This window comes from Oreochromis niloticus, linkage group LG10 (genome assembly GCF_001858045.2).
Source record: "Oreochromis niloticus isolate F11D_XX linkage group LG10, O_niloticus_UMD_NMBU, whole genome shotgun sequence".
NCBI lineage: Eukaryota > Metazoa > Chordata > Actinopteri > Cichliformes > Cichlidae > Oreochromis > Oreochromis niloticus.
The window spans coordinates 34,200,073-34,219,607 of record NC_031975.2 but is presented as its reverse complement, the minus strand read 5'-3'; the positions used below and the strand labels follow the sequence as shown (position 1 = coordinate 34,219,607).

General features: G+C 41.3%; 1 protein-coding gene across 7 annotated transcripts in view; it reads left to right on the top strand.

Moving 5' to 3' along the window:
* LOC100694014 (glutamate receptor 1) overlaps window positions 1–19,535 on the top strand; it is a 104,045-nt gene that overhangs the window by 10,301 nt on the left and 74,209 nt on the right. For all 7 annotated transcript variants that reach the window (XR_003221820.1, XR_003221819.1, XM_005463805.4 and 4 more), the window contains exon 2: window positions 6,538–6,672. Coding sequence is in view for 5 of the 7 variants with exons in the window: in XM_005463805.4 (XP_005463862.1) it covers window positions 6,538–6,672 (135 nt within the window). In the remaining 2 variants the exon portion in view is untranslated. The remainder of the gene's footprint in view (window positions 1–6,537; window positions 6,673–19,535) is intronic.

Genomic DNA, 19,535 nt, shown 5'->3' with positions numbered 1-19,535 from the left:
CATGATGAAGCTCGCTCAGCTTATAAATGTTGGGCCATGGCTGGAAGACCTAAACAAGGCCCAGAATTTGAACAGAAAAAATGTGCGAATGCCAGATATAAGTACGCTGTTCGCTTTATAACTAAAAATGAGCAAATGCTGAGAGCAGATTCTTTGGGCAGGAAAATGCTGTGTAATAATATGACAGATTTTTGGAAAGAGGTGAAAGCTCTTAATAACTGTAAACCATCTCTACCATCAACTGTTGAAGGTGTTTCTGGGGCAGATGACATTGCAGCATTATGGAGACAGCATTACAGCGCGTTGTTTAATTGTATAAAAAGTGATCCATATGAGGACAATTTTGACATGAGTAATGACACAATAAGTGTAAGGACACATGAAGTAATGAAGCCATTCATAGGTTGCCTGATAATAAATCCTCTGGTTTGGATCACATCACTGCAGAACATTTAAAACATGCTAGTTTAAGGCTAGCTCCTCTTTTAGCACTCTGTTTCACCGGGTTTATGATTCATGGCATATTACCAGACTCAATGCTGTGTATTTTATTGGTACCAGTTATGAAAGACAAAGCTTCAAAAGTGAGCTGTTTGGATAATTACAGGCCGATTGCACTAGCCAGTATTTTATCTAAGGTGTTAGAAAGAATCTTGTTTGACAGAGTTAGTGTGTTCATCTCTTCTGTGGATAATCAGTTTGGCTTCAAACCAAAGCACGGCACTGACATGTGCATATATGCACTCAAGGAAATAGTTTGTATAGGGCTAAAAATTCATCTGTCCTCATGTGTTTCATTGATGCCTCTAAGGCTTTTGATTGAGTGAACCACAGAAAACTTTTTGATAAATTGAGGCGACGGGGAGTTCCTCAATACATCGTGAGGATTCTCTCTTACTGGTACGCTCATCAGAGCGTGCAGGTTAAATGGGGAAGTAGTATTTCTGCCCCCTTTGGTGTCAGCAATGGTGTCAGACAAGGTGGGATTTTGTCTCCAATTTTATTTAATCTATATGTTGATGATCTGTCCATGCAGCTGAGAGCCTGTAACACTGGGTGTATATTAGGTAAAACATTGATAAATCATCTTATGTATGCAGATGACCTGGTTGTTTTTAGTCCAAGCAGTGCTGGGTTACAGGATCTTCTTAATGTCTGTACTGAATATGGTGTGCAATATGACATAAAATACAATGCTGTTAAAAGTGCTGTTTTGATATGTAGAACCAAGCAGGATAAACAGCTAAATTTCCCTTTGTTTAAACTGGCCCAAAAAACTCTTGAAGTTCATAAAAAGGTGAAATACCTCGGTCACTTTATTACTGAGGAAATGAATGATGATGATGACATTTACAGACAACGATGTAAGCTCTATGTGCAGGCAAATACTATTGCACGCAAATTCAGCTTTTGTTCACTTCCAGTTAAAGTGGCTTTGTTTAAAGCGTATTGCACACCGCTATATACTGCCCCCTTGTGGTCATCCTACAAACAATGTAGCATGCAGAAGCTGCATGTTGCATATAATGATGCGATGAGAATCCTTTGCAGGCTACCTAGAAGTGGTAGTGCCAGTCAGATGTTTGTAGCTGTGGGTGTTTGGACTTTTAAAGCACTTTTAAGAAAGTTAATGCACAATTTTAGAGAACGACTGGATGGTTCGAGTAACAGTATAATTTTAGCACTTACAGATCCGACACTGAGTGGTTCCCGATACTCATCCAGTCTGAGAAAGCACTGGTTAAAGTGTTTGTGTATTTATTGATTTATTTTAAGTAATTGTGTTTTATGTATATTATGGTTTTATATTTTTACAAATTTTTACAAATGCTTTATAAAACATTAGTAAAAAATATATACTTATTTATCTACATATAGATATATGTGTGTGTGTGTGTGTGTGTGTGTTTCTGTCTTGTTTTTATGGACATGAAGTCTGCCAATAAAGATTGAATTGAATTCAGACCTCAGCACCACCCAGTGACAGCAGACAGATCATCCAACATGTTCACATGTTAACTGCAAAATGAACTGATGAAAACAGTACAAAGGTTAAAGTACCACATGTGCTGTAGTGAAAGCTGCAGCTTTATTGATAAAGTTAAAGACAAAAAACAAAAGGATTAATCACTCATGTAACTGTGTCACTATATATCAGCATTAACAGGACCTCAGTTTGGTGTTTCACAAAGCTGCTGATCTCAGACCTGCACAGCTTCCGTTTTAAACACTTGATGTACTCAGCTGCATGAAGAGCACATGAGATTTTCTCACAATTTAATAAAACCTGATGAAGGTCAAAGGTCGTCACTTGTATGTTGAACTACAAACTTGTCATCTGGAATTCTTTCACAGTTTTTTGCACATACTGTGTTATTTACCATAAAGTGATTCAGAGTTATTCATACCAGAGTAACCAGAGAGGATCATATATTTTTAAATATATAACTTTCTACAGGACTGAATATAATATCTTTATGTAAAAGTCCGGAGCCTCTGGGGAGTATCCGAGTATTTATAACATTACACAAACCAAAGGTCTCCATCACAGTGTTCATGAACTGCTGGGTGTATCCATCTCCTGGGGCGGGCCTACGGAGGAGTGCTGAAGATTTCCCTGTGAGGGAGCTGCTGGTGAAGATCATGAGTCCTGCTTGATCAATGCGATGAGCTTCAGTCTTCCTTGTGTTTCTTAAATGAAGCCTCTCTCACTGGGTCAACAGAACTTCTGGCACAGGACAGCTGTGATGAAAGAAAAGGAAGAAGTTTCTCCAAACCTCTGGACCCAGGAAACCCAGCTTGGTCCTGGTGGTCTCCCTCACTAGTTTCTCCCCAGGGAACACATTTTGTGTAATTATAACAATATGTAATTTATGACCCGGTTACACAGACATGGAGGGGGTTGGAAGGTGATGAATCATAACAGACCTCTTGTATTAAAATGTTATTGTAAAGTTTGAATATCTTTGTGTTCTCCTAAGGTAATAATGAATAAATATGATACTGACTTGTATAATTACCATTTTAAAAATACAGTAACTGAGTAGGACACGAAGAAAAAGTCTCCAAAATGCTCGAATGGGTTAAACAAATAACACATAGTCAGTTAAACTTCAGAGACATCAGTGTGTCCAGTTGGGAAGCATAAACTGTTATGATTCCGTTTCACCTGCTTTGTACAGATGAAAGTGACAGCAGGTGCGCTGGACAAATCCAAAAGAAAGGGAATGGTTTTGCAGGTGCTGACCACAGACCGCTGCTCTCTGCTCATCCCTCCTGGCTGCTTTTTTTCACCAGTTTTGCTTTTCATTCATGTCTTTGTCACTGCTGGTGGAATGAGACAGTACCTGCAGCTCATTCAGGCTGGATCTGTGCACAGTTCATCTCCTCCAAGATGGCACATCCATATCGACCAGGACATTCTCAGGAGTGTGGCGGAGATGGGTCATTAAAAACAGAACTGGACGGAGCCTTATCTGCTCCTCTGTGTGAGGAGGAACAAAATGACCTCCTCATGTTCTCATCTCTGACCGAACTCCACAAGAGGCCGGCGTCCTGCAGTGAGACCGACACCGTGCAGCTAGATTAATGGCCTGTTGGTGTCTCTGCAGTGTAATGGGTGCTTCCTGACTGGACACATTGATATCTGCGAAGTTCAGCTGACTTTGTGTTATACTGCAATTATCGGGAAAAAAAACGTCTTCTTTCTGAGTCTGAACCTCAGATGTGAGTTATCAGGACGTTTGGAATAAAAATCATAATGATGGCCACAGTGAAGCTGCTGACCTTCATCCAGGAGTGTATTCCACTCGCTTACTCTTTGTCCCTGACATTTTGAACCTCTGACTGCATTTGTCATGGCCAACACATTCAGACCATCACAGTTAGATTAGGGGGAAAACTCCATGGCTCATGTTCGATGATTGCATTGATAGTAATGACAGAAATCTTTGTGTCCATCCGCCTGCAGCCTGCAGACTTGAGCACACAGCTGCCACATTCTGCTGAGTGTCCCACAGACATCCACACTGCTGAAGGTCACAAGTACTGAGAGGAAAATCTCTTTTCTTCCACCTCTCATTTAAAAGTTTAAGGCAACTCCGGAAACTATTAATAATTTTCTCCGGCACTTAATGGGGAAAGTTTGATTCCTACAGGACAAGCTTGTCTCTACTTAATGTGTTAATTTTCACACCAATGAGAGCACAGTACTTATCAGTGCTCATGTCTATTTTAGGGGGCCTTGACTGAAACAAACCGATCAACAATTTCAAATGTGAATAAAAAGTGATGACTCGCACGGTGCTTTGTTGAAAAAACTAATATACAGTAGGAGTGTGAAAAATATGATTTTTTTGTACTCCATATCACCCCCCTCTGGTGACTGAAATCACACACAATAATAAAAAATGGCATCAAATTATGGAGATTATCGTGCTGAACTGAATTTGTGGGTATCATAAACTTTTATTTTCCCACATTTATTTTCTGTGATGATCCAAAAAGCTCTGCAAAAATCCCAATATGTTTCTATTGAGGAAACCATGGCGATGCTAATGTCTGCACTGACTGGCCAAATGAAGATGAAGGAGAAGCTTGGTGCAGAAGAAAGATGTTTTCCTTCCTTGTTCTTTAACTGCAGAAAATTTGTGCTTAAATGTCACCAAACACCAGCAGAAAATCAACCATAACTGCAAAAAAAGCTAAAAACTGAAACCCTTTATTAAAGTGTTTGATTCAAAGATCTGTTTGTGTGGAGACGGAGAGGACAGAGCAATTTTTACTTTCCTGCTGAGAAGAAGAGTCATGAAAGCTTCACCACAAAAAGAAAGAAAAACATGAATTAACATTTGAATCGAGGAAGTTGGAGCGCCCTGCTGTGCAGTCATATGAAAGCATCTCTTCCTCCTTCAGCACAGAACACAGAAGAGGGTCAGTCAGTCGGAGTTTAAGTGTTTGGATAATTTCCACGTGACCCTAAAAACCATTATGCTGAGAGGGTATGAGTGCCGGGAAATGGCTCCAGTAAGAGCAGAGAAAAGAGGCTTTTAACAGCAATTACAGCAAAGCGGGCACTCATCATTATTAGTGACAATGGTAAACTCTGTGTGAGCAGCCAGCTCACGGGCAGAACAATCAAACATCACAAAGTTTCCTAACTTTACTCCCATTTCTTATTTTAAGGTAAAGTTGGAGTTTGAGGTGCTCAGGAGCAGTGGGTGTAAATACATTTACATGCAAGTATGAAAACACACAGTTCAGCTCCACTTTTCTTTTATTGGGGACATTAATGTGAAATAAATTGGAAGAAAACTTCTTTGCTATTGTTAGCATGGTTGCTCTATCACGACTGGATGAACATTAAATTAAGAACAGCAAGCTGGAGGAGAGAGAAGCCGGGACTTTATTCATTTCCACCCAGCATGAAGACAAGGAGCCACATTTAACCTCATTTACAGACAACAGAGAATGAAACCTGAGCCTGATTAGTGGCCTTAAGTAGACTAATATGAGCTGAACACATGAAAATGTTTCACTTCATAGTAACTGAGGAATTTTGGCCTTAAACAGGACAAAGCTTCCAAGTTCAGACAGGAGTGAGACACGGCTGCCGACTGCTGTTTCTGGCTATCAGCAGCAGGAAGTGGCATCCACGTTGACCACGGTATAGACAAAATTTTTAAATGCTTGAGTAACTAAAGCTACACACTGAAAAAGTGGTTAAACATATTTTAAATAACAGTCCTTTGGGCCGAAACAGGAGAAGCCCCACAATTACATCATTTAGTTCCAATCATATTTTTAAGGCGTTTCTATATGAATAAGAGCAGCTAGCTGAACAGTAGACTCATGAGCTTCATTAGCTCCCTGCTAAAGGTGCAGGTAAACATTGTGATATGTTTCTAGTTCATTTATTATCTGATAAATCTTGAAATAGGGAGCTGTCAAAGACTAACATGCTTCAGTCGTGCTAAACAGTTCCACATGAATAACTAGCACGAGCTAATTAGCGCAATATTACATCTTGGACTTTGCAAAGCCATTTGTGTCCAGATAAGGTTGCTTACTCTAGTGTTTGTGGAGATTATTATAAACTTTTTGTTTTGTGGAAAGATGTTTTTCCTGCAATAATCCAGAACATGCCGTTAGCTTCTCTGTGGAGGGAAACAGTGCGATGCGCTGACCCTCGATTTCCTTTTCTTTTGACTTTTTGAGGCTTAATTTAAAGTTTCATTGAGCGTGACACAGAGCTGCTTTTGTAAACTGTGTTCGCATTTATACTCTAAGAACAGGATAAAGTGGGGGCGCTCTTCAGGGCGGTCCTATAAAGGACAATCGCTATGAACAGCTCAATGAAGATTTCACTCTTGTATCTGATTTCATGTTAAATCAAACAGCATCAGCTCTTACTTTAAAGCACACCCGTGTTTTTGGGCTTGTGGGTGAGCGGTTGTTTCCTCTCTGGGGCTTTCCCATCCTTTGTGCTTTGGGACACTGAAGAACTCCCTCTGTGTGTCTGTGTGTGTTTGTCAACAGGAGGCCTTTTCCCCGGTGACTCCCATGAGTATGAGGTGTTTCGTTTCGCCCTGGCACAAAACCAGGACATCCCCAAGCTGGTGCCACAGGTGGACATGGTGGACACGAGCAGCAGCTTCGCCATGACCTACGCCTGTAAGTTCACAGACTGATGGCGCTCTGAGGCGGGCCAGAGGGTGACTCTTTGTTGGTGTTTTGGGGTATTTTACCACATTTTTAACTTTGTTTTTTGTCCACTGAGCTTTTTAATTCTGGTATAAACAGCATTTTGTGCACCTGTGCTTCAGCAGTTAGTTACCTTGGTTTCCACTTGGTTTGATTTCATTTCACACAGCGGTCCAGGTGCCACGCTCATCTTTTAGATATCTGAATTGATATGAACGAATGCAAGCAGGAGGTCCTGGTGCATAAATCTTTCAAACAAAGCGTCTCCAGCTAGCAGTGCTTTTTTTTTTTTTTTTTTTTTTTTTTTTTTTTTTTTGTGCACTCATATCCCAGATTCCAAAACGCAGCAGGGGATAGAGGATGTTTACCTCACACTTGTGCAGTTGGATCAGATCGAAGTTGAGTTTTCAACAGTTTTGGGATGGAACTGGCTGCTGCTGGTCCGGTGGATTTGGAGGTCGCTCTGCTCACATTTGCTGAAATGTAACAACAACATGGTTTATTAACTCAACAAACAGTCTGATGTTTCCTTTCTCTGTAATGAAATTATCAGCGCTCATTGTGGAGTACTTTTATTATTTCATAACAGCAGACAGAAAGGAGTGGCTTCACTCAGTGTTTGCTCAACATTTATGAGTGAAGCGTCCTTAAAGCATCATCCAGGTCAGCCTGTGGTGATCTGGGTGAACTCATCAAGGAAACAATTAAAGAGAAAAATCAGAAACATCTGCAGAACTCGGAGACATTTGCAACAATCGGAAAGCTTGTTTATAAGAAAATGTAAAATGTACCTTCATAACTTATAACCTGTGTGCTCCAAACCCCCGACTTTGGTCCTTTTTTTACCGTATATACTTATTTTTGGCTGTATGTGGATGTAAAAATGTAGATTATCTGTCAGGTTACACATGTGCCCAAACAACTGGCAGAGCTCAGCTTTGAATAACACTGCAACTGTTTTATCATCAGGTTACTCCACATGGTCTCTTACCACAAACTCCCAGAAAGTGCTCCAAACATCCTCCCACATTCCTCCCACGACGTCAGACATGCTGCTGGTGTCCTGTAGCACTGATGCTTCTGCTGCGGCATTATTAGATCTCAAGAGACGAATGTCTCAGCTTCTCCGAGGTTTCAGCACTTCTTAATGTTGGTGTGTGGAGTTGCAGGCTGACAGGAGACGTTCTCCATGTATGAAGTAATAGAGCGATTGTTGTGACAGTGGAGTGTGCTGCAGGAGGCTTTTCTTTGGGGAAGTTTCATTCAGCATCAGACCCGCAGCAAACTCTGTCACTACAGTTTGTTACAGCAGCTCCGCAGCATTCGAGGGCTCGCTTTCAGGAACCAAACCAACAGTTAATCCGCCACCGTCGTCTCTGCAGCTGATGCTGCTCTGTCAAGAAAGACACAAGGAACATTACTGGAGATGTTGATCAGAGAGCCAATGATTTTCTAGTAAAGTTAGACAATAATGGAAAAACGGCAGGCGTATAAAGGAGTTTGTACAGTAACTTTAGCATGTTTAAGATAAGATAACCTTTTTTAGTCCCACACTTTCAAAATTTTTTGGTCACGGGCTAAATCTATTTAACACTTTAAAGTCAAGAGTTTATATGAGTTTCTGAGACTTCTACATCATCACTGTATATTTTAGGGATGTTAAAATTTGGTGTTTGGTGATTTGCCCTCTTAACTTCACCAAAGGACAAATAGAAATTGAAATTTTAAGGGCTGAATAACAAATTTCAGGTCAGTTTAACTGCCCCACTGCCTCGCTTTGCCCACAGTTACAAGGCAGCAAATTGTACCGTAGTTCTATTTCCAGACTTTTTATTTTGGAAGGTTTGAAATGATTTTTAAGACAGGATTTTACAGCAAATACATGTTTAAGATTTCAGTTTCAAATTCAGATTATAAAATATTTTGAGAAGCAAATGTCCTGCCAGTTATTTTTGGGTCTTGATGATATAACACATGGTTTTTGTAGCTAGTGAATGTGCACTTTTGCTCGGATGCTTTTGTGCATTGTTAGTGTATCATTTGGCTCTCTGTGCTGCTTGTCTGACTGGGTTTTTTGAAGGGTTAGCCTGCTGTCCGCTGCACTCACCATCATGGGTCAGTGCATCATTCTCCCGTCATCCAGACTTCATTCAGCAGACCTGGGATTTACAGGGTAAACACAAGTACATGGAGCCTGGCTTCAAAAGAGCACGCTGCGGCAGTAAATGGTCACGGACCACAGGGAACTCGCCACTAAATGGACTCTGGCTCCGGGGAGCATTCCGTACAGTGCAGCAGGTTTAGACAATAATGTGCTGACTTGTTTCATTCTGCCCCAAAACACTGAATTTACCACCTGAATGTTCATCCGCTACTACGATGAATCAGTTCAACCTCAGACACGAGGCTTCACGTGTGACACACACGAGCTGTTTAAAGAGCTACAGTACGAGTGCTTAACCACACTGAGTACAGACCACAGCACATGTCATCAGTTAACATCATTAGACAACAGAGGTCATTATGACTTATTTAAACTGAGTATTTCCCATACATCACTCTGGAACTCAACTCTTTAAATTAAGAAATAAACCCAACACTTTATCCTTCAGTATTTAGCATTAAAAGCAGAGTTTAGTTGTCCTGAAACAAGTGATAATGTCGGCAGGTGACGCTACTCAAAACACTTTGTCCAGTAAGTTTTTCGGTCAACGCAGTAAATAATAGAAAAACACAAATACAACAATTTTTGGTCATTTATTTAGAAAAATGTGACAACTAGCTATTATTCTTATTTAACATGGACCCGAACGTATTTATCGTATACGTTAAACCGATGAGTTGCTCAGGTATATTTGGGGAGTCATTTAAACATTTTAAAAACTCTTATTTTTATGACAACAGTATGATTGATTTACAAGTGGATAAACAAACTCTTAAGCATCTATCTCAACCAAAGGGAGGAATCCTTATTGTTGTTATACTTCTTTGAAGACTGCTGTCTGAGGTTTATTTGTAGCTGATGTTTTCTAATTAAAGTATCTGCAGATTAGTCTGCGCAGTGAAGAAAATAGGCAGTCATTCTAATCAGCAATAAGTAAAAGACTACTGACCAAAATTTCTTCAACAATAAGTTAGTACAACCAGCTGCACAGAAAGCTCCACTATTTCTCAGATAATTGCATTAGAAAAACTGCAAAAGGCATCAACGACACAAACATGATCCAGAGAGCCAATTCAGTGACTCCAATTAGCAGACAGCTAGCAACTGCAGTCGTCTGTGTTGCAATCCATCCATCAGTCAAAGTTGCCACGCCCCTAGTATTGCAAACTTTACAATTCATCATTATCCAAGTATTTGAGTTATTAAAGAATTCACCCACCAGGAGGCTAAGATTCAGGAGGTAGCGTTAAGGTTCCCTGGCTCCTTTAGCAGGCGTGGAAGTTTATCCTGAAAAGTTGTCCACATAGCCTCATGTCGCAGTGTGAATGTGTGAACTTACAGTGGCTTGCAAAAGTATTCGGCCCCCTTGAACTTACCCACATTTTGTCACTTTGCAGCTACAAACATGAATCAGTTTTATTGGAATTCCAGGTGAAAGACCAATACAAAGTGGTGTACACGTGAGAAGTGGAACAAAAGTCATACATGATTCCAAACATTTTTTACAAATAAATAACTGCAAAGTGGGGTGTGCGTAATTATTCAGCCCCCTGAGTCAATACTTTGTAGAACCACCTTTTGCTGCAGTTACAGCTGCCAGTCTTTTAGGGTATGTCTCTACCAGCTTTGCACATCTACAGACTGAAATCTTTGCCCATTCTTCTTTGCAAAACAGCTCCAGCTCAGTCAGATTAGATGGGCAGCGTTTGTGAACAGCAGTTTTCAGATCTTGCCACAGATTCTGGATTGGATTTAGATCTGGACTTTGACTGGGCCATTCTAACACATGGATATGTTTGGTTTTAAACCATTCCATTGTTGCCCTGGCTTTATGTTTAGGCTCGTTGTCCTGCTGGAAGGTGAACCTCTGCCCCAGTCTCAAGTCTTTTGCAGACTCCAAGAGGTTTTCTTCCAAGATTGCCCTGTATTTGGCTCCATCCATCTTCCCATCAACTCTGACCAGCTTCCCTGTCCCTGCTGAAGAGAAGCACCCCCAGAGCATGATGCTGCCACCACCATATTTGACAGTGGGGATGGTGTGTTCAGAGTGATGTGCAGTGTTAGTTTTCCACCACACATAGCGTTTTGCATTTTGGCCAAAAAGTTCCATTTTGGTCTCATCTGACCAGAGCACCTTCTTCCACATGTTTGCTGTGTCCCACACATGGCTTGTGGCAAACTGCAAACGGGACTTCTTATGGTTTTCTGTTAACAATGGCTTTCTTCTTGCCACTCTTCCATAAAGGCCAACTTTGTGCAGTGCACGACTAATAGTTGTCCTATGGACAGATTCCCCCACCTGAGCTGTAGATCTCTGCAGCTCGTCCAGAGTCACCATGGGCCTCTTGGCTGCATTTCTGATCAGCGCTCTCCTTGTTCGGCCTGTGAGTTTAGGTGGACGGCCTTGTCTTGGTAGGTTTACAGTTGTGCCATACTCCTTCCATTTCTGAATGATGGCTTGAACAGTGCTCCGTGGGATGTTCAAGGCTTGGGAAATCTTTTTGTAGCCTAAGTCTGCTTTAAATTTCTCAATAACTTTATCCCTGACCTGTCTGGTGTGTTCTTTGGACTTCATGGTGTTGTTGCTCCCAATATTCTCTTAGACAACCTCTGAGGCCGTCACAGAGCAGCTGTATTTGTACTGAGATTAGATTACACACAGGTGCACTCTATTTAGTCATTAGCACTCATCAGGCAATGTCTATGGGCAACTGACTGCACTCAGACCAAAGGGGGCTGAATATTTTTGCAAACCACTGTAGGTTGTATGACTGTCTGTGAATGAGTGAATGAGGCTTGTCATAAGAAAGTGCTTTAAGTGCACAAATGGAGTGTGATAAAAGTACCCATCCCTTTATACACAGATGTAATGAAGCGGATGAGAGTTGGAACATTTTTTGAAGTAAGACATAAACATGTTAATTTCTGCTGTAAAGAGATTTTATCAGGGAGTCTACAGGGACTGAGTCACGGTGCACATTCACTTTGATGATTGGCACTTTACCTGGACCTGACATTTCCCACGGCCGGCGGAGCGGACCGATGTCTCACAGTGAGACTTGCCTCCATAATGCAGAAAGTCTCTAACCTTGTTATCTTGAGCTCCTTTGTCGATCCAACCTGTCCTCACTCTCAACTTATCACATGACCCGTTGGTGTCACCGTGGCTTAAACATGTTTAAAAAGAGGCTCTGATCTTCTGAAAAAAGTGGAATGAGTATTGCTGGTGTTGTTGAGGAGTAAAATGCAACAAATGTTATTTATTACTGTGGCAACAAAGAAAATGTTGGAGGAGCTTGTTGCATTTTGTCTTTAAAACTAAACAAGCAGTGTTGGTGCCGATATTTCAAATCAGTGACAGAAAACTTTAAAATAAGAAATAAAAGTGACACAAAGTGCAAAAAATTTAAAAAGGCTCAGATGAACCTTAACATAAGGAAGTAAACATAAAGTTGGTACCAACACTCAAATAAGAAATGCTTCATCGTGATCTCTGAGAAGCTCAACCTCAAGTATTAACATCGGTTTATTTATTCATATTCTGTCTTGAAGCAGTCAGTTTGAGCAGCTCCAGTCTCAGAATACTAAACAAAAAAATGCTAAAAACCAAGTTAATAAATGTAGAATATAAAATCAGCTCTCAGTGGTGCAGCTGTGCTCTGCAGCATTAAAACTAAATCTGGAGTGAAAGACAATTCGACTGCACATTACACAGGTTATAGTGTTGTTATGAGGGCAGATATTTCTTAATGACGTCCTCACCTCACTCATCCTCACCCAAATCATGTTTTACAGCCCAGTAGAACAGATAATCCCAAAAACGTGCTTCCAGTTCGATTGTGAAGTCTTTAGAACCAGTGCCATGTAGTTAATAAGCAACAAGTGCCTGTGTTTCTGCTGAGTCATGCTTTATACATGCGTAGAGCCGCACAGAGCCAGTCGTCCTCTCTCATCTGACAGAATCGTTGTCTTTGATTTGGACGGGGCTCAGTCAGGATCTCAAAGTTTGATATTCACAATCTCTTTTCCCCAGTTTTTCATCTTTATTAACCCTTAAAAGCACAGCCTGCTGGCTTGGATGCATTTGTTGATCTGAGTGTTTCAGGAAGACAAAGCGTCCGTCCATACGAACGTTTCTAGATACTTGGGAGGGATTTTGAACCAACGTGCTCTCTATTACCATCATTTACGTACAAAACAAATATCTTTATCTCCAGTTTGGTACCAAACACTTGGAGAAACAATGCTGAGGAGCACTAAAGCTGCTCTGGTGACTCAGCACCTCACTAAGATGCTTAGTTTTCCTATCAATGACCTAATTAAAACAACCAGTGTATCATAGGCCTCTATGAAGTGTTAGCCTATTGGTTGTTTGTAGCTGAGCTAGAAATGTTTTCAGTCAGTTATAAGTCAGTTTTTCTGTGCTGGTGTTTTGGGTTTGGCTTATTCCACCCGCTAAAGTTCCTGAAGGTGAGTTCATCGAGTCTCTGGATGTCTTTAAAATGAAAATTAATGAGAGAAAATGTGTGAAACAGCCAAAAGTAGCCAAAATGCTAACTATGCGTGCATCCATCAGTCCATCCATTTTGTAGGTGCCGACTACTGTTTGTAAGTCAGCGAGCCCCGTCCGCCCCCCGTAGAGTCTGCCAAGAAGAATGGTTAGGAGCTAAGTGTGATTGCAAAGAAAGATGGAACCAGAAATCACATCGCCTCGTCTGAGACAGGCCTGAGGGAGGGCTTCGTTGGCAAAAGCAGAAGCCGTCCTCTGGACCTGGAGGAAGGGCAGTGAGGGTCCTGTGCTTTTAGCCCTCTGATTACCTGTAGTGTTTTGTTTATTATCATATTTCCAATTTTAATTATAATAGAAAATAATAGTCTTATCCTCGCAGTGCTACCACCTGTTCCAACAGGCCAGTTTCTTTGGGTGAAACAAAGCAGCCTCAGTGTCTGATGCTCTCCTAAAAACTCATCGTCTGCTCGCTCCTCTGAGCAAACAGCAAACCACAAAGTGCAACTCCTGGTTTCCCCTTTTCTGCTGGTCAGCAGGTGCCTCTGAGTGTTTCCATGGAAATACTGGTTAGTGGGTGTCACCGATTGTTACCATGGAAACGCCGCTCAGTCGGTGTCGCCCATTGCTGCCATGGAAACACCGGTCAATGAGTGTTTTCTTGTTTAGAGACTGGCTCCGGAGCGAGCTGCTGTTTCTGTGTCCTGTGGGAAAATCAGGCTGCAGTCACTGACTCCTGTCTGTTGCTCTTAAAATGTCTCTTTTTTGCTTTTCCTTACTTCCTGTTGGCTCTCATGCTCCAATGGTGGAGGTTCTTATTAATGATGGCCACAGTTACTTTCAGATAATGAGGTAAGAATAAATACAAGTAATCTCAGACTCCTTTAAACACTTTGATTCGTGTAGCTTTTCCCTACTATTGGATGTGTATGATACCAGTAACATTGTCACCTCAGCCACTGAAACCCCAACCACCTGCTGAATAGCTGATAACTACACTTTAGTAAGTGTCTGAGAACTGAGGAAGCTACCTGTTGTAGCCAGATTTATTCCATTGCCAGCTGACACTCAGGTTCAGCCGCTCGTCTGCTTTGTTGTTTTATCAGCGCTCTGAATGTTTTCAGCCCAGACTCTGACTGCAGAGCTGCACTCTTGGAATATGAGCAGACTGTGGTTTGGACATATCTTCTTGAAAAAAAGCTGAATTTTCTCAGAAAAGACAAAAAACAACATTTGATAAATAGGCTTTCTACACTTCTCACATCAATAGCAGATCGTGCATTATGGGTTATCATTTGTGTAGAAAGATGGATTAAGACTGTGAGCACTTGCAGGTTGGTTGTGTTTTGTAGACGATCTGGCAGCCTGGGTGACATCAGACAAGCAAAACTAATAGATTCTTATCACTTATTCATAACAAAGTGTGAAGGCCATGAAAATCATGAGAGAACCAAAAGAGCAGGAGGGAGCCTGGAGATGGTCATGAAGCAGGTGAGAGAATGTATACCGGCAGATGTGCTTGTTAATGCTAACTAATGAGCTAATCAGCTTCATTAGGAGGACGCTGATTTAACAAAAGTCAGACTCAGAGCGCAGGTATCACACGCAGATAATCGGATTAGATTCTGCTGCAGGTATTTGCATATTCAGAGAAAAACTGATTTCTTTTAAACCTGAGTTAACATTTCTGTTCTGAAAGTGATACAATCATCTGTGCTTTAAAAAATAGATGTAACTTGTGTTTAGTGAGCTCAGGAGATGCTGTCAACAGAACCAGGCGAGCTGTTTTTATGCTGAGGTAAGCCAGCTGTCCGTTCCACCTTCGTGCAGTCGAGTTTTCATTTTTGTTCTTTCTACGTGCGAGATTTATTTTTCTTTCCTGAGCTCGGGTTCACTGTTGCCACGTTGTCGAGTGAAGCAGCTGTCAGTCACTCGCGCCGTCATCACGAGACTAATTCCTGATAAAAGTGAGAGTGAGCAGCTTGTGTTGGAGTCTCAGCGCTCGGAGAGATGTTTGTTTTTCTGCCTCAGAGCGCGCTGGAAAGACGCAGCCATGCTGCTCGGCGCCGACTCTAGAGTCTGTCTCGCAGGAGGCCGAGCTCAGTCTGTTTTACATTTCACACAACAACAGACCGGGGAGAAAACGGGAGGGGAGGGGTTAACAGTAAGAGAGAAAAGAAGCAAGAGAGTGAGCGGGAACAGAGGAAAACAGGGGGAGACCGAGGCTGGTACAAAAAGCACAGAGAGGACAGTTTCTCATGTGGAATTATGATTTGAAATTCAGATTCAGCTGTGGAGAGGACATTTTGTCAGCTTTAGTCCTGAGCTGGCCAAACGACAAGTGAAACACAGACACTGACAGCAGGACTGCAGAAATCATAACCATGAATATAAGCTTCATTATTTAACATGAGCGTTAACGAGTTAGGATTTCCTGAAAGAGTTGGAGCTTGTCGGTTGCACGGGGTTCTCAGAGTTAGCGTCAGCCCTGGGTCCCTACCATTGTCTGGTTCCACTGTGGGATGTTTGTGGGTTCATTTGAGGGAGTGGGAGGCCCAAGTGGCGGTGGACAGAAGCCACAGGGAGAGGGATGAAGGGATGAAGCCAACAATCAGCTCACACCTCTGTCACATGTCAGTGAAGGCGGATCAGGTGAGAGACTTACGGCAATCCACAGATGAGGGCAGCTGCAGCCACCCATTAATGATTCTTCCACAGGTTCACAGATGGGAATCTTTGTTGGTCGAAGTTTTTGACCAAATGTTCCCTTTCCATTGTCTTGACTCAAGCTGGACTAAACAGCGAGCGAGATCAGTGGAAGGGAAAAGGTGATCTGCTGCATAGAAAAGTGACGCGCTTGATTTATATCACAGGACAAAATGAGAGCTTTGGATTGACAATTAATGCAAAACTCTTTATCTAGGTTTCATTGTGTTTCATTGTGTTTCATTGTGTTTCATTGTGCTGGAAACCAAATTTGTAATTAAATAAAAAAATCTGATTAATTGCTCAGCCCCAGTTGACGGTGAAATTACTCCCTGCAGGTCTGTGTGAGTGCAGCCCAAAGATTTCACATAAAAGGATGCTGTGACATCACCCACTGATTTGTGGCCTACTAGTTTTGCTCTCATATGATTAATGGACCAATTGTTACAGCCTTAAATTAAATCAGTTAAAAGCTGACATTTCTCTGGCTCTGTAAAAATAACAGTGATGATGATTGCTGGGTAACGTTGTGGCTGTTCCTGTGTAATCAAAACTGATTGAAAGGACTTTAAAAAGACGACTTTCTAAGACGTCCAATCAAAGTTGAGATTTGGTTAAAAAGTAAAATACACTTCATGTCTTAGTTTGGTTACAAAGAGAAAGGACTTCAGAGCGTATGAGACGACAGAGTCACCACTGTGTCATCCCAGCATGTCGGAGCAGTACAACTGTGACGCACAAATGTAGGAGTGGGTTTGATTAGAATTTAGCAGTTCTGATCCCGTTATCGATATCACCAGTCGAACCGGTTATCGATTCCCATCACTACACAAATGGTAAATAGTCCAATTTTTAAAGGTTTTTAAAGTTCTTATATAGTTTACTGCAGAACACAAAGCATTCTTTATAACATGCTTTATTCACCCATTCATACAAGCACTTTTTTCTACGCTTTCTATGTGACATTCATACTCTGATGAACTTGGGATTCAGTATCAAGCCCAAGAGTACTTTGGTATGCAGACTTGAGCAACCAGGGATTGGACCACCAACCTTTGATTGGTGGTTGGTGGTTCTGTAGCTCAAGACATTAAACCCTGGGGGGAATTATATGTAAATATGTTTTTACATTTGAAACACAATGAAAAAAACTCATAAAATCAAATTCCAGGTTATAGTTCTATAAATACACAATGAAATAAACAGGCAAAACTAACAGTTCTGACTCAAATGCAACCCGATTTTAACTTTCATTGAGACGTATCATGAAGCCATCTGTTAGACCTCTAACCAACAGAAAATTGCTCAGTGGGTAAATGTGCGCTCATGGCTGTAATGAGGTTGAATTCATGTCTTTGTAACAGCGTGAAAAGATGACTTTTAACTTTCACCTTACAGCCAAATTTAGACATAAAGGGATAATCTCACCACAGCGAGTCACAATAGTTCACTAGCAAGCGTGCCAATACGTGACACAAAGAGTGGAAACATTTAGTGAGAAAAATCTCAACCAGATCTCAAAGCTTTTTGAGTCTTTGTGGAAGAGAAAAGGGTAGAGCGATGGGTGGAATAAACCAGAGGACAGAAAGGGAAGCTAAACGAGTGAGACAGAAACGCTGTAAGAGAGGGTGAAAGAAATGAAGACAAGTGGCTTCACAGGAGAAGACAGAGACAGATAATGAAAAGGGCAAACAAGAGGGAGACAAAGAGATGGATGGAAGGAGACAGAGAGAGAGACAGAAAGACAGATAGATAGAGGAAGAGTTTTTCGGTAGTATCCAGGGGGCAGTGGGGATCAGCTCAGGTGTTGCAGCTCCATTATTCTGACTCCGTTCACGTCTGGTTTAGAAAAATAACCTGCAGCACCGAGCAGAATCAGGACACACCTTCCTTCTCAGGTTAATTCCAGTTTATTATAACTGAGGTCTTAATTTTGATCTGTTGATTTCTTTTAAGATTTTCATTTCTTTTGCTCATTCATCCTGTTGGGGACATTTGAGACATTTAATCTGGAGAGAATCATGTGATCTTGGTATGGGCCATTGTTGGTGGATGCTTATTGCTTGTTGGATAAAGCCTCTATAGTTCACGCTCATCTTCATCTGATTCTTGCCTTGGGCTGTTTGTTAGTGATCCCTTCCAGATCAGGTTTGTAGTGTATGTGGTGCCAGAGACTGTTGCCATCAGGTGGTGCACTGCCATACAGTGTTTCAGTGGGTGGCATATATCAAAGGTATTCACATGACTACTAAGTATCTCAGAAGAACATAAGGAGTAACTGCCATAAACTGTAATTCCTGTAACTCCACTTGAAGGTGAATCCGTCCTCATATACTCAGTAATGAAAATATCCAGATGTAAGATGATCACAGTTATTGCCTCCCTTTATAGCAACTGTACAGGTTATGAATTTGTTATGAGTCATCAACTTGAGTTTTTTAAGGCTTAAACTTGGCTATTTGGATTGACAGGTGGATGATGACACAGGTGGCTGTAGCTGACTGTACTACTGACTGTACTAGGCATTATGGTAGGGTCTTAATCTTACAATATTAAGCATCTTGAGGTGACTGTTCTTGTGATTTGGCACTGTGCAAATAAAATAAAATTGAATAGGTTCCACCACAGCTAACTGGAGTGAGTGACCTGGACCTTTGGACCATGTTTGTGGCTGAGTGTTTAAGCCTGTTTGTTACTCTCTTACTTATATGTTTATGTCTCTGTAATAGATGCAGTTCACAGATGCAGGTTGACAACTAACCATTTAAAGTAACTTATTGCAACACATCAACATGGCAGTAGCTAAGATGCTAACTCTGAAGCTTCAAATTGCTGAGCAGGTTACATTTCAATGCTTCGGTTGTGTTAACAACCCAGGAAATCTGCAGAAAGTGTTAAATACTTTTCATTTGTTTCTGCATCTGATTGCTGACTATTGGGAGAAGTCACACACGAGTAAACTGTACGTTGGATTGTTGTAGCAGTTGATGATGAATTTTTAATTAGCTTATCCATCTGTCCGGTTTTACACCACACTGCATTAATTAAATCAATGGCATATTTGAAGTTGTAGTTGTTATTTACAGCTGAGAAGTGCTAACAAAAATATGATGCGAATAAAAACTCATTCTGCACTAAATCGTCCGTTCTGTTGTGAAAGTGAAACTGTAATTAAATTGCCTCATTAAAAGCTTACAGTACAAACAGTGTGCACAAAATCAGACATTTGTCTCATTTTTGTTGTTTTTTTGTGCCCATTACTTTTCCACTGATTACATTTCCCCTTCACAACAGACTCAGTGTCAGCTGCCTGTACATCAACAATGTACAGTACAGAAAGTAGGGTGCATCTGTGCAGTGGGATGGTGGGAGAACAGCTGAGCACCACAAGGGATTTGTGAACACAGAGATTGTATGAATGAAAAAAGCTTCACGGAAAAACCTGCAGCTGCGCCT